This window comes from Eucyclogobius newberryi, unplaced genomic scaffold, assembly GCF_026437365.1.
Source record: "Eucyclogobius newberryi isolate DKJ021-1_F unplaced genomic scaffold, fEucNew1.0.hap1 SCAF_4, whole genome shotgun sequence".
Taxonomy (NCBI): Eukaryota; Metazoa; Chordata; class Actinopteri; order Gobiiformes; family Gobiidae; genus Eucyclogobius; species Eucyclogobius newberryi.
Window position 1 is genome coordinate 36970505 of NW_027316056.1, and position 16049 is coordinate 36986553.

Consider the following 16049-nt stretch of genomic DNA (forward strand, 5'->3'; position numbering starts at 1 on the left):
TCCACAGATCGGACGGTCATTTCCGTGCCGCCGTCTGACCTGAGGGTGATCAAGGGCACCACTGCGGTCCTCAAGTGCAACGCCACGCACGACCAAAGGGTCATCGTCAGGTAAACGCGGGTACTCTGTGCGCCAATGCTGCATCAAGTAAAAATATGACAATTCCGCACCAATAATCACTTAAAGGTGTCTTATGTAACTGAGAACCTTCCAGTGTTTCTAAACTGAACGCCTACATTTTAACGGTTGGTGCTGTTCCATACATTAGCTCTAAAACATTATTATTATAGTAGTATTTATTTTATTTATTTTATTTATTTTATTTATTTTATTTATTTTATTTATTTTATTTATTTTATTTATTTTATTTATTTTATTTTATTTATTTTATTTATTTTATTTAGTTTTTAAATAGATTAAAGCGCCCCCTACAGGTCGTACAACTCATTGAACTAAAATGCAGTTAAGATAAATCTTTTTTTTTTCTTTTTTATCACAGAATAGCATTATTAAATTAGTAAACTGCTTTTACAACGTATCAGTGCTGATGCAAAATAAATCTTACTTTATTACATGAAAGAATGAGGTACTTCCCCTTTAATTGGTAAACTTTAGAAAATAGATTTGGAAGTTCAGTATTGACCGTTATTATGAATTTAAAACCACACAAATAACATCATTCATCTGTGCAGCCTACGAACAACACGAGATATGTTTTTATTTGAATATGAATGTGATAGAAGGTTTACATGAGCACCAGTCACTCTGGCTTCGTCTGGAATGTTCCGCAGTCTTTCTATTACACACGTTTTATTGCTTGAATAATAAATGCTTAAAAATGACTGCGAGGGGGTCGGCCTCTCCACAGATCTGACCCGTAACTGGCTTGTGGAACGTTCTCGGTAAAGCAAAGACATCTCCGTGGAGACAAGCGCCGTTAATCCGCTTATATAAAAGAAGACAAACAGACACAGACAGACACTTACTCACTGCCGTCTGGGATTGTGAGTAATAAAAAGGGAAAAGACAGAATAAACTGAACAGCTCATCAACACTCAATAAATATCAGCTCTGTATTAAATGTGTCTTTTCTCATTTTATTCATCAAATGTTTCTCAGATTGTATCGGTTTGCTCATCGTGGAGTCTCTTTTTAACGCCGCGTGAGATGTGTGGTTTTTATCATTGTATTTATTAATTTCATTGCTTTTGATAATGTTTCACAGTTTTATTGTAGGATAATGTACGTATACGCGCATCACTGTCGGTGCCTGGCTACTGCACTAAAGACAATACAAGCTGCACAAACTTTAAAACTGCAATTAATCCACGTTTCGATCCAAACCCATTTCTTTCTTTTTTAAAGTTTTATTGTATTAATTTTTTTAGCCACTATTTATTGTTATTATTTATTTACTGTTTCATTTTTTGTATTTTTCATTTTATTCATTTTATTCAATTTATTCATTTTATTCATTTTATTCATTTTATTCATTTTATTCATTTTATTCATTTTATTTATTTTATAATGTAACGTCTCTGAATGACAAATGACATGAGCTCAACATGTCGCTGTTTGTCTTGCACTTTCCAGTTTCCGGTGGGAGCGCGGCGCCGCACTGGTCATCTCCTCCAGCGGGGGGCGTGTGTCTGTGCGGCAGGGCTCGCTCACCATTGGTCAGACCTGGTCGGGCGACATCGGCGACTACACGTGCACCGTCCTGTCCAAAGCTGGGAACGATTCCAAAACCGCGCGCCTGGAAGTCATGTGAGTGGTTACTACTACTGGTACTACAACTACTAGTACTGTGACTACTACTGCATTAATATTGCAACTGCTATCACTGCTAGTACTTCAATAACTACCACAATATATCCTTTTAACATGTAACTTCTCATTGACACTATAATTATGACTGGCGCTTGTTTTCAGCGCTTCTGTGTATCTGTGATCTGTGTAACATCGTCAATACTACTATTAAAATCACCCCAACTATCATCATTTAAAGGAGACATATTATACAAAACCAACTTTAACCCTCTTACTACAGTGTTTCCTCATCATTAGATTACTTAAAGTTGTATTTTGATTGATGTTTGCGTAATCCTATATTGTCCTGTGAAATTCCCGTTGTCCCCTACCCCCTAACCCCGCCCACATCCCCTGCACATTGTTGTGATTGTTTGACAAATGAAGACTCTGAGTGACACATGTTGAGTTTTAAAACGTCACGTAGCCACTTTTCAACAATAAAAACACGTACATGACAAACTGCTGACGGTGAAGTGTCACTATGAGGGGGCGGGGCTTATCAGTTCTGCCGTTTTGAACAGGAAGTCAATGGACCCGTTTCTTTTACTGAGTTGTTTTAGGTCAACACTGCGTTTTACTCCGAACAAAATGTAAAATGACGATCGACTTATGTCATAGTTCAAAACCAAGTTCCTGGAAAAGAGCATAATACATCTCCTTTAATATGTTATTTTTATTTAAATGTTATGGGAGAGAATCCTCGTCCTATTACAACTTACCTTTACTTTTTTGTTTTTCTTATTTTTTCTTCTTCTTATCTTTCTTTATACAAATACAGCTGCTTCTTACATGTATTTTATTTATTTTTTTATGTATTTATTTTTTTTTTTTTACTTTATAAATACAAAAAAGTAACAATAGTGAGAACAACAAGCACAAAAACAGCAAAAGACAGACAACAACACATTAGACTAATAGAGTTACAACGTTTACTACTAATGCTATTGTGAATACTACATATACTCTCACTACTTCTATTGCTATTACTATTTTTTATTTGTATTTTCCTATTTCCCTTATTGTTTGAAGTCATAGTGCTGATTGAAAAAACAAAATAGTTCCCGTAACAGTACAAAGTGTGCAAAAAAAGGCTTAAAAATGCAACGGCTGCTACTTTAAGATGACACTGTTTTAAAACGTGACTATGTGTGAATAACGAGTATATTTCACGTATGTTTCGTGCACAGAGCGCTGCCCCACTCCCCATGCGAACGACGAGTACCGTATTTTCCGGACTATAAGTTGCTCCGGAGTATAAGTCGCACAGGCTAACAAAGAACATGCTAACAAGTTTAGCAAAGCATCAGTTTGAGCCCAAATCACTAAATCCATTGAATTCTTCTTCCTCTGTGTCACTTCTAAACAACTCCACAAACTCCAGAGGAAGAGGAAGTGCAGATTCTTCTTCTGCGTCGCTTAGAGCCTAGAGCGCCCTCTTGTGGTGGCCAGTGTGAAAATAATCAACACGTGAAATGCGGTTGCAGTTGTGAAAATAACGAATAATATATAAGTCGCCTGGAGTATAAGTCCAAAACTATGAAAAAAGGTGTGACTTATAGTCCGGAAAATACGGTATATTTCACAAATGTTTTGCACAGAGAGCTGCCGCACTCCCATGTGAATAAAGAGTATATTACATCGTGTCTACTTGTGAATAACATGTATATTTGGTGTATATTTGGTGTACAGAGAGCTGCCGCACTCCCATGTGAATAACGTGTATATTTGGTGTATATTTGGTGTACAGAGAGCTGCCGCACTCCCATGTGAATAACGTGTATATTTGGTGTATATTTTGTGTACAGAGAGCTGCCCCACTCCCATGTGAATAACGTGTATATTTGGTGTATATTTGGTGTACAGAGAGCTGCCCCACTCCCATGTGAATAACATGTATATTTGGTGTATATTTGGTGTACAGAGAGCTGCCGCACTCCCATGTGAATAACGTGTATATTTGGTGTATATTTTGTGTACAGAGAGCTGCCCCACTCCCATGTGAATAACGTGTATATTTGGTGTATATTTTGTGTACAGAGAGCTGCCCCACTCCCATGTGAATAACATGTATATTTGGTGTATATTTGGTGTACAGAGAGCTGCCGCACTCCCATGTGAATAACGTGTATATTTGGTGTATATTTTGTGTACAGAGAGCTGCCCCACTCCCATGTGAATAACGTGTATATTTGGTGTATATTTGGTGTACAGAGAGCTGCCCCACTCCCATGTGAATAACGTGTATATTTGGTGTATATTTGGTGTACAGAGAGCTGCCGCACTCCCATGTGAATAACGTGTATATTTGGTGTATATTTTGTGTACAGAGAGCTGCCCCACTCCCATGTGAATAACGTGTATATTTGGTGTATATTTTGTGTACAGAGAGCTGCCCCACTCCCATGTGAATAACGTGTATATTTGGTGTATATTTGGTGTACAGAGAGCTGCCGCACTCCCATGTGAATAACATGTACATTTGGTGTATATTTTGTGTACAGAGAGCTGCCGCACTCCCATGTGAATAACATGTATATTTGGTGTATATTTTGTGTTCAGAGAGCTGCCGCACTCCCATGTGAATAACGTGTATATTTGGTGTATATTTGGTGTACAGAGAGCTGCCCCACTCCCATGTGAATAACATGTATATTTGGTGTATATTTGGTGTACAGAGAGCTGCCGCACTCCCATGTGAATAACGTGTATATTTGGTGTATATTTGGTGTACAGAGAGCTGCCGCACTCCCATGTGAATAACGTGTATATTTGGTGTATATTTTGTGTACAGAGAGCTGCCCCACTCCCATGTGAATAACGTGTATATTTGGTGTATATTTGGTGTACAGAGAGCTGCCCCACTCCCATGTGAATAACATGTATATTTGGTGTATATTTTGTGTACAGAGAGCTGCCCCACTCCCATGTGAATAACGTGTATATTTGGTGTATATTTTGTGTACAGAGAGCTGCCCCACTCCCATGTGAATAACGTGTATATTTGGTGTATATTTTGTGTACAGAGAGCTGCCGCACTCCCATGTGAATAACGTGTATATTTGGTGTATATTTTGTGTACAGAGAGCTGCCCCACTCCCATGTGAATAACGTGTATATTTGGTGTATATTTTGTGTACAGAGAGCTGCCCCACTCCCATGTGAATAACGTGTATATTTGGTGTATATTTTGTGTACAGAGAGCTGCCCCACTCCCATGTGAATAACGTGTATATTTGGTGTATATTTTGTGTACAGAGAGCTGCCCCACTCCCATGTGAATAACGTGTATATTTGGTGTATATTTTGTGTACAGAGAGCTGCCGCACTCCCATGTGAATAACGTGTATATTTGGTGTATATTTTGTGTACAGAGAGCTGCCGCACTCGCCTCGCTCGCTGGCGGCACAACTGAACGACACCGACTCGCGCTCGGTGCTGCTGTCCTGGCTCCGCCCGTTCGACGGGAACTCGCCTCTGCTCTACTACCTGCTGGAGCTCTCCGAGAACAGTACGTATATCGTGGGTGAAAGCCACTACAACGGCGTAAAAGTGCATGAAAAGTGCATAAAATTGTGTGAAAGTGCAGAAAAAGTGCCTTAAATGGTGTAAAAGTGCATAAAAAGGACGTACAAGTGCATAAAAAGTGCATAAAACGGCGTAAAGGTGCATTTAAAGTACATACAATGGTGTAAAAGTGCATAAAAAGTGCATACAATTGTGTCAAAGTGCAGAAAAAGTGCATAAAACGGGGTAAAAGTTCATAAAAAGCCGTAAAAGTGCACGTGGTAGCTCAGTGTGCATATTAAGAAAAGCAGTCGCTGGCCATAAATCACTGCTGTTTTAAAATGTTTACTTTTATTATGTTTATTGGGCGGAAAAAAATCTCAAAAAATTTGATTTTAGCACGTGCAGGTTTTTAATCATTTAGGTTTTTCGTATACGTTCATGACTTTTTTCACAGATTACAAATACGTTATTAATGCATTTTATTGATGCCGAAAGAACATTTTATTCCATCAACTCGACAGTTTTTTAGAGTTTTAAGACGTTTAGCTTCTCATCCACGAAGATTCTTCAGTTTGTGAGAAAAAAATCATGTTTGTGTTTTTATATTTGAGCTTTTAAAGGTTTTTAAACGTCTTTAGCCAAAAATAGACTAAAATACAAGTGTGTTTTTGAGAGTTACAGCACGCTCGCATCTCCACAAACCTGACTCGTACTTGGCCTTATTCCCATGGAAATAATTGTTCATTGGGCTCTAATATTCCACAGTTTAGCATCAAACGCATCAATGTCCATGAGAATGTTCAGAAGTAAGTTTTTAAATGTCTGTTTCCATGGAATCCAAAACTTGAAAAGCAAGTTTAGTGTCTCGATACATGGCTTTGTGTTAGATAAGATAGATTAAAATAATAGATTAGATAAGATAACCTTGGGGAATGGGGAAATTTCAATGTTGCAAAACAGATTAGGCTCAGAAATATAATAATAAAGAGGGATATCTTAGAAAAAAAACTCATGACAAAACATGACAATTTGTACTACTTTTTTTCAGTAAAACGCAGCTGCAATTACTGTGTTCACGTTTCAGCTGAAGAATTTACATTTTTTTCCCAATTTGGACCATTTTTCTGGTTTATAATTGTATTTTCTGAATGAAAATCACACGATCTAATGGCATAAATGTTATAGAGCACACTGCGACAAAGCTCTTCTAATTTACACTATAGATATTACAATAGTTATCATTTATATTATATGTATTTAAAATGTGTTTTATTAAATTAAAGAGTCATAAAAATGTGTTCCTTGTACATGAAATTGTACCTTATTGTGTAACGTGTTTTAGAACTGTGCGTTTCAACTCATTTTTCAGCTTTTCATGACAAATTACGTGCGATATTTACCACAAATATTATAAGGAAAACACTATTAATCAAAGTAATCAGCACTTCCACACTAACGAGCACTTCTCCCTCTCTCAGACTCGCCGTGGAAAGTTTACTTGTCCGAGGTGGACCCGACCGTCGCCAACCTCACAGTGGGCGGGCTCACTCCGGCCAGGACCTATCAGTTCCGGCTTTGCGCTGTCAATCAAGTGGGACGCGGCCAGTACAGTGCCGAAACGCAACGGTGAGAGACGCCCGACGCGCGTACACGTCCTGAGCGACGAGCCGCCGTTCTACTCCAGCTAAAAGGGATAAACGATTGTAGAACCGACGTTTTTAGCTCAGAATCGAGAGTTTTTAGTGATTTATTTTGATTACCTGTTTAAAAACTCGTCAATTCAATGTTTTTTTAGCTTTTTTGCTTTTGCTAAAATAAGCCATCTATCTGTTAGCGGCATGTTAGCGACACGTTAGCGACACGTTAGCAACACAATGTTTTTTTAGATTTTTTGCTTTCGCTAAAATAAGATATCTATCTGTTGGCGGCATGTTAGCGACAAATTAGTGACAAATTAGCAACACAATGTTTTTTAGCTTTTTGCTTTCGCTAAAATAAGCTATCTATCTGTTAGCGGCATGTTAGCGAAAAATTAGCGACACAATGTTTTTTAGTTTTTTTTGGTTTCGCTAAAATAAGCTATCTATCTGTTAGCGGCATGTTAGCGACACGTTAGCGACACGTTAGCAACACAATGTTTTTTAGCTTTTTTGCTTTCGCTAAAATAAGCTATCTATCTGTTAGCGGCATGTTAGCGACAAATTAGCGACAAATTAGCAACACAATGTTTTTTAGCTTTTTTGCTTTCGCTAAAATAAGCTATCTATCTGTTAGCGGCATGTTAGCGACAAATTAGCGACACAATGTTTTTTAGCTTTTTTGCTTTCACTAAAATAAGCTATCTATTAGCGGCATGTTAGCGACACGTTAGCGACACGTTAGCGATAGCCGTGCAGCCAACTCCTTTCCAAATCCTTCGCGCCGCCGACTGTTGCCAGCAGGGGGAGTCGAACACGTCACAGAGCGTTCAAAGAGGTGTAAACCAGGCTGCAAACAATAGCTGCCGTTAGCATACACGACGGTCGGTTGTGTTCGTCGGTTTAAGAGCGACAATCGGCGGGGCTCTGTTTAAAATGCACGATGTACTTTAAAAACACGGAGGAGCAGCTGGATCGCAACAAGAGAATGAAACAAAACATAACTTGAGGTGTGTTTTAGATGGAGAAACAACACGGCTAAACGCGGGGAAGCTAATTACCGTAACGATCTCCAAATACTCACGTTACTGCATTTGAGTCGATTGTTAAGGTAATTGTACATTTTGGAGTGGATTTTTAAACGTGTACTTGTATTTTAGCAAAACATTGGATAGAAGTGTAACTTTGTAATCACTTTAAACCTCCATGTTCTCGTACTTGTACTTAAGTATATTCCTAGCCATGTCATTGTAATAAGTTGCATTTAAACGCCGCAGGAGTTAAGCAAAGTACTGTAAAAGTCCCAAACTGTCGAATTACTCATGTTTTGTGTAAAAGACTCATTTAAAAAGCAGTTGAAATTGCATAAAAATGATGTAAATAGTACTTTCAGTATTTTTCAGGAGTACTTTTGACTTAGAGCTGCTGTACCTGATTGTTGCTGTCATTTTCTTTTTACAACTAAATATAAAACAAAGAGAAAGTAAAACAGATACAAGACATTTGAAAATTTTAAATAGTCCAAAGTCAATTTTCGAATTCAAGTGTCATTTTTTTTTTTTTTTTTTCTTTTTTTTACAGAAGTCTTATTTTCACAATTTTCATAATTATTCACAGTTCACAAGCGATGTTCTTACCTTTCAGAGCCCAGAGCAGAATTCACCGTCACCGCTAAGCTAACAGCTACAGCTAGCACCGCTCACTTCCTGGTTCTCTGACTTTCACACGCTCTGTAATTAGATGCAGACAGCACACAGCGCGCTCATTTTGACCATAAACGCTGCCATAGATTGGGTTCAGCATCTTTAAGTCGGATTGTGGAAGCAGTGCGTTTTCAGCCTTGTAATTGCACTTTTACTCGAGTAGAAAACACTCCGCCGCTGGTTAAAAGTTGGACAAAGTCAGTTCGACATCGTATTGGACGTTCCAACTTTAAATTCGATGTATATATTTATTGCCATTTGCTCTACACGTACTCATGGCAGTTTTATTAAAGCCGTAGAATAATCCTCAGGGCTATTTCACAGATGTTTCCAGAACGGCGCGGGACCATTAGAATCGCCACATGTGGGATTCGTGTGAAATAGAGTTTTTCCCTCTTCCATTTAGCGCTTAATAGAATCGGTCACCTTTTATTTAGCGGAAATGGCTGTGAATAAAACTATCTTTCCCGGCGGGCGGAGGAGGCGCGCTCGCACATTTGCAACCGACGTGATTAAGAACCGCGCGAGCATCGAGGGCCATTTCCGCCGCCGAGGCAATTCCCGGCGAAATGACCTATTTATCCCGGACGGCTTCCCGCGCCAACAATCGGCCCGCGACGTGTGGGTCTCGGGTCGCTACGCCCGCCGCGGCAACGGACCGGGACGTGCGGCCGAAGTGAAACGGTCCGTGTGTGTGTGTGTGTGTGTGTGTGTGTGTGTGGGAAAGTGGGAAAAGCAAATAGATTTATGTTTAAAAGTCATCAATTGGGCGTTTCGAAATGACTTTCGTTGGCGTTTCGCGTTCATTTAACTTAAAGTGGCTAAATGTTACTGCTAATGGCGCTGAAGTTGTATCGCCATGGCGCCAAGCAGGCAATTACAGCTCAGGTCATGTAGGTATTATTCAATTTTTTTCATTTTTCAATTCAAACAAAAAGAGAAGACGACCAGAGAGAGGACGGGGGATGAAAAGAAGAATAGAAGAAAGAATAGAACAGAAGACGTCCAAAGAAATGAAGGCACGTCGTGTTTAGTCCAAAGTAAACGTCCCATTTTGGTCCAAAGTCTGTGTCAAATGACGTCTGAATTATATATTTATTTTCCATTTATGTCCATAATAAACGTCAGTCCAGAATTTATGTATTTTTCAACAATAAAAACAGAACGGTGGAAGGTCAGAGCCGCCAAAACGCTAATGAAACGCCAAGTGCTTCTGAAACTCGACTAAAGACATGTCCTGCGTATCGCTTAATCGACTAAAAGGGGGTGTGGTTTAGTGCGGGCAAAAGATCTGAAAATGGCTAGAATCTCGTGATCTAAAAAAAACGACTACGTACACGGAGAAGTGCGGGCGAGCGGCGCCGGCATCGTCGAGCGTGCACTGTCACGATTGGAAGTTTGCGGACGACAGACGCGAGGACATTTAGCGCATATTATTTGTTTTGCATGAAGCACAGCCACGCCCTTTTCGGGAAAGATCAGTCACATGTGGAGGAGAACGTCTCATGTCCTATGGCTTTGATTGTAAGATTCCACACATTAAATAGAGCAAGTATCAAGCATTTCTACGTGTGTTTTACTGTTGAACACGATGAAAGAACGATGAAAGAACGATGAAAGAACGATGAAAGAACGATGAAAGAACGATGAAAGAACGATGGCTGCAGGAGTCATTCTTTCATGAAGACGGAGTGAGTTAAGTCTCAAGCACGGGAAGATTTTTGGATTGATTTTAACCCAAATTCGCCTCTCGAGTTCAGGAGCCTCGGCCCGAGCAGCGATCCTCCTTCATGAGCTCTTATTTGTGGGCTCAGTGTGATGCGCCGCTCGCAAACCTCAAACCACAATAATAATGCATATTTTTTTATATTTTAAAGTCAATTAAAGCCACAATAATGCCTAATAGAAAGTGTTTAAAGTAAATTACAGTCACAATAATAAATAATACAAAATGTTTAAATTAAAGACACAATAAGATAAGATAAGATAATCCTTTATTGTCCCACATGGGGAAATTTCATTGTTGCAACGCAGGTAAAATACAGAGGCGGATACAGAAGAAAAGAACAGATCACTTATAGGAAAACCTCCTCCGTCTCATTCATCAACCCCGCCCCCTGGTACACCCCTGAACTCCGCACCATGAAGCAGACTGGCCGCCAACTCGAACGACTCCTCAAAAGAACCCGCCTCACCGTCCACGCCGAAGCTTTCAAATTACACATCTCCTCCTACCGTGACGCTCTCCAAGCCGCCAAATCTGCCCACCTCTCCACCCTCATCAACAGCTCCCACCGGAGCCCTCGCACCCTGTTCTCCACCGTCAACAAGCTGCTCCAGCCACCGGACATCACTCCACCCTCCTCCCCTGACCTCTGCAACTCTTTCCTCCTTGCCTTCAATGACAAAATTTCCAAAATCAACAGCTCCATGACTGCCGTCTCCATTAACTCCATCACCACCCCCACCCCTGACCCCCCTCCTCTCCCTGACCACCCACCCTTCCCTCCCCTCACCACCTTCTCCTCTGTTAACTCCTCTCATATCATAGACCTCATCACCGCTTCCAAAACCACCACCTGCTCTCTCGACCCCCTCCCAACGAATCTAACCAAGGCCTGCCTCCCTGCTCTCATCCCCCATCTCACCACCCTCTTCAACCAGTCTTTATCCCTCGGCCATGTTCCTTCCATCTACAAACTGGCCTCCATCACCCCCATCCTCAAAAAACCCACCCTAGACTCCGCCAACCTCTCCAACTACCGCCCCATCTCCAACCTGCCGTTCCTCTCAAAAACGCTGGAACGCATCGTCGCCGCCCAACTTCACACCCACCTCCAGTCAAACAACCTCTATGAACCCCTCCAATCTGGCTTCCGCCCACTTCACAGCACTGAAACAGCCCTGGTCAAAGTACTCAACGATCTCCTCACCTCTGCAGACTCCGGGGCCCTCAACATCCTGTTACTACTAGACCTCAGCGCAGCCTTTGACACTATAAACCATTCCATCCTCCTACAAAGGCTGCGCCAACTGGGTGTTGAGGGCTCTGCACTTGACTGGCTCACATCCTACCTCACCAACAGGCAAGAGTTCATTTCCCTCTCCGGTCACTCATCCACCCTCTCCCCAGTAACGCAGGGGTCCCCCAGGGCTCAGTCCTCGGCCCCCTCCTCTTCATCTGCTACATCTTCCCCCTTGGTCACATCCTCCGCCAACTCAACCTGGACTTTCACTGCTACGCTGACGACACCCAGATATACCTCACCACCAAATCCACCCAAAACCCTCCCCTCAGCCACATCCAAACCTGCATCTCTACAATAAAATCATGGCTCACTCTCAACTTCCTCAAACTGAACAGTGACAAAACAGAGCTCCTCCTCATTGGCACCAAATCCACTCTCAATAAAACTGGTCCCTTTTCACTCAGCATCGACACCTCGACCATCACCCCCTCTACCCTGGTACGCAATCTCGGTGTCATCATGGACCCCACCCTCTCCTTCACTCCCCATGTCAGCCACATCGTCAAGACCTCATACTTCCACCTCCGCCGCATCGCCAAAATCCGACACTGCCTCACCCTCCCCGCTGCTGAATCCCTCATCCATGCCTTCATCTCCTCCCGCCTTGACTACTGCAACTCCCTCCTCACTGGCATCTCCTCCCATTCCCTCCATAGACTCCAAATGGTCCAAAACTCCGCTGCCCGCCTCCTCACCCACACCCGGTCCCGTGATCACATCACTTCCGTTCTCCGCTCTCTCCACTGGCTCCCCATCAAGCAGCGCATAAACTTTAAAATACTCCTCCTCACCTTCAAAGCTCTTCACCACCTTGCCCCCCCCTACCTGTCTGACCTCCTCATCCCCCACCGCCCCTCCTGAGCTCTCCGATCCTCCTCCTCTCTCACCCTGACTGCACCAACATCCCGACTCAAAACTTTTGGCGACAGAGCATTCTCCCGAACAGCACCCCGACTCTGGAACTCCCTCCCCCAACCTGTCCGCCACTCTCCCTCACTCACAACATTCAAATCCCGCCTAAAAACATACCTCTTCACCCAAGCCTATGACCTCCCCTACCCCTAGCCTCCTCTACCCCATTGCCTACACTTCTACCCCCTGTTACATCCCCATCTTTTTCTCTCTACTTCTTCTGTCTTGTTCATTTTATCTGTATATTAATGTGTATTGTACGTGTTGTCCCCCCCTGTCTGTAAATACCCCCCCTTTTTTATTATGTTCAGCGTCTTTGGGTCACTGAAAAGCGCTATATAAATAAAAGTTATTATTATTATTATTATTAAGTCTGAAAAACACTCTCAGTAGAAGATCTTATATAAACAAAAACTCCCATAGACAAAACCTCCCATTTCCCAACAAGGGATGGAGAGGAAAATAATAATAAAAAGATAAAAATAAATAAATACATAAATACCATTGCATGTGATCACGACAGTAATTGCAAATGAATATGTTTCACGACAGCACATAGATTGCACATGAATTTCACAGTAATTGCACATGAATCACAACAGCAACTGCACATATGACAGAATTGCACATGGTTAGGTCAGTATTGCGAGTGTTCAGGACTAACAGTGTTTGTTATAAAGTCTGACAGCAGCAGAAGGAAAGACCTGTGAAACCTTTCCTTCACACAGTGAGGGTGGATCAGTCTCTCACTGAATGCATAATAGTAAAAAATTACTTATTTTTCACTTATTTCCAAGGTTGATCTGTAAAAAGTTCCAATAGAAACTCTAAAGCTGTTGAGTTTGTCGTCTCGTCATAAACGTAGAGTCGTGTTTTGTTTGGTTCAGTCGCTGTTGCTAATTAGCAGTGATTTGACGAGCGTTAGCGCCGGCGCACACATTAGCTCCCGCCGGACCGAGACCGACTTACTGCACGTTTGGAAATCAAAACAGACAAAAACCACCACCAAACCGGATCATAAGTGGAGTCCTGGAGGGAGGGCGATTACGCCGCTTCCATTAGACGCTTTTAACTCACTGTCGTTTGTTTGTGAGAACGGAGCGCGGAGACGGCGTCGGGCGTTGCTAAGCGCGCTTCGGGAGAAGCTTTCAAACGGTGTCAGCGTGTTCATGAGCGACAGGGCGGAGTCTATTATCAGCGGCTTTTACCGGACACATTCAGTGAAGCTGAACGATGCTGGAGCAAAAGCAAAGTCGTTTTATCACTTGTATTTGTGTATTTTTGGTCACGATTATACATTTATATGCTAGAATGAAAAAGTGACAATCTTGACCATTTTAGAAGCAATATGTAGTTATTTTTGTATTCTTAAAAAAAAAGCAAATGCAAAGTGCCTTTTTTTTAATTACGATTTTGTTGTTGTTGAAATATTAAAGAACAATGAAATAAATGAATGAATAAACAATAATAATAACAACAACAATTTCAGAAGCAGAATTAAGTGTTTTTTGTTTAATATACAGCCCAAAAAACTGACTGAACTTTATTCTTTATGGCTGTTTTTGTCACATTTAAGTTTGTTTTGTGTTCAGAAAGTTCAGTTTTCGGTCTCCAACAGTAACAGCTCTGACCGGCTCATCTGACCGGCGCTTCTGACCGGCTCATCTGACCGGCGCTTCTGACCGGCGCTTCTGACCGGCGCTTCTGACCGGCGCTTCTGACCGGCGCTTCTGACCGGCGCTTCTGACCGGACGTCCGCGGTCTTGGGTTAACTCGGACAATGCGACTGCCGTTTGTGTCCGGTGTGAATCATGACGAGTCCGGCACGTTCTCAAAAGAACACGACGTCACACAGAAGTAAAAAAGCTCGTTCTCTCCTTTTATCGTCCTTAGTTTCTTTACATTTGGCACGAAGGCGTTTCCTTCCCGCGGTCGTTGCACCGGCAGCGCTTCATCCCTCGCTCGCCCGACTCCTTCACTATCTCCTCAAATCCCGCCCGATCACGGCACGAACCCTCTGATTGGTCCGTCACCTCATTTATCGATTGGTTCACAAATTTTAGAACATGATAAAAAAGATGAAAAAGGCAAAAGAAATCGCATTCAATTTGAAAATTGGTTTGGGTTTAAATGTGCTTTTGTTAGACGTCTTTTGATATATGTCTGTTGTTGTTGTTGTGTTTATTGTTTTATTCCTGTATTTGTTTGCTCATTGTTCTTTAAAAAAAAATAGAAAAATTGGAAAAAATTGGAAAATTTTAAAATTTAAATCGTTCAATAAATGATGGAAAAAAACAATAAAATAACAAGGAAAACGACGCAGAGAACATTTTATTGCTTGAATAGTATACGACTATTTAAACTGAGATTGCAGTGAATTCGACAGCATTGTTTGTTTTTATGTATTTATTTCATCTGTTGACATGTTGAAAACGTAGTCGCTGGAAGGCGTTAGCGGTGCGTGCGCGCGTGAAGAGCCCCGCACACATCTGCTCGTGCGCTTAAGCTGCGTAAAGCTTCAGAATCTGTCACATTAACATATTTACTCAACAGCATATGTCTGCGTGCATTAATACAAGCTCAGAGGATGAAATGGACGTCCCGCTGACCCGCTAACACACTAACACGCTAACACGTTTGTCGGCGAAAAAGCTGATACTAATCTAATAAATCCAAAAGAATCCGATCCGATAAAAAGCGAGCTGCTTCTCGATAAACTCCCGTCTCGTTTACTACGTTCATATGTCAGATTTTCACAACATATTCAAGGCGATTTTCAACACATAATAATACATTTTACGTACAATTATAGTCAAGTTCACAATGACGTTATGCTGTGAGCTGCTGTAGTGCTGAGTATAATATTTGTGGGAAATCATTTACTGGACCGAATTCAACACGTTTAAATGAGTAGCGTGTGGACGTTACAAAAGCCTTATTAAAAGTAGCTAAATTAGAGTAGCTAACGAGTTTCACACCAGCCAAAAAAATGCATAATAGAGAAGAAAAAAACATATAAGTTGCACGGGATTATGAAATGCGGTTGCAAGTGTGAAAATAACAAATAATATCACATATAAGTCGCTCTGGAGTATAAGTATAAATATAAGTATAAGTCGCTCCCCGGCCAAAACCATGAAAAAAGGTGCGACTTATAGTCCGGAAAATACGGTAATCATGTAAGAATATTGTCATCCCGTGTTTAGAAAATACACATTTACTGGCAGCAATAAGAATGTCCATGAAAAAAAAACAAAGCGACAAATCAAACGCCGGCGATCTAAGCTATGTAGCCAGTATGCTAACGCAAGAGCGCGGACGCAATGAACGTGATTTGGCGTCAGGAGCGCTCAGAACGATTCGTGGATTTGAAAACAGCACAGAAGGTCCACAAACATGGATGTTGTTGATACATGATTTCTAGCTTCGGTTATTGTCACACTTGGTTG

The 16049-nt window shown here is 41.4% G+C and overlaps 1 protein-coding gene across 1 annotated transcript in view; it reads left to right on the forward strand.

The window, feature by feature from the left end:
• The window catches only part of LOC140378029 (protein sidekick-1-like), a 128914-nt gene that overhangs the window by 40219 nt on the left and 72646 nt on the right, over positions 1-16049 (forward strand). The window contains exons 13-16 of the mRNA XM_072463659.1: positions 8-110; positions 1594-1767; positions 5184-5320; positions 6798-6945. Coding sequence (XP_072319760.1) covers positions 8-110; positions 1594-1767; positions 5184-5320; positions 6798-6945 — 562 coding nt within the window. The remainder of the gene's footprint in view (positions 1-7; positions 111-1593; positions 1768-5183; positions 5321-6797; positions 6946-16049) is intronic.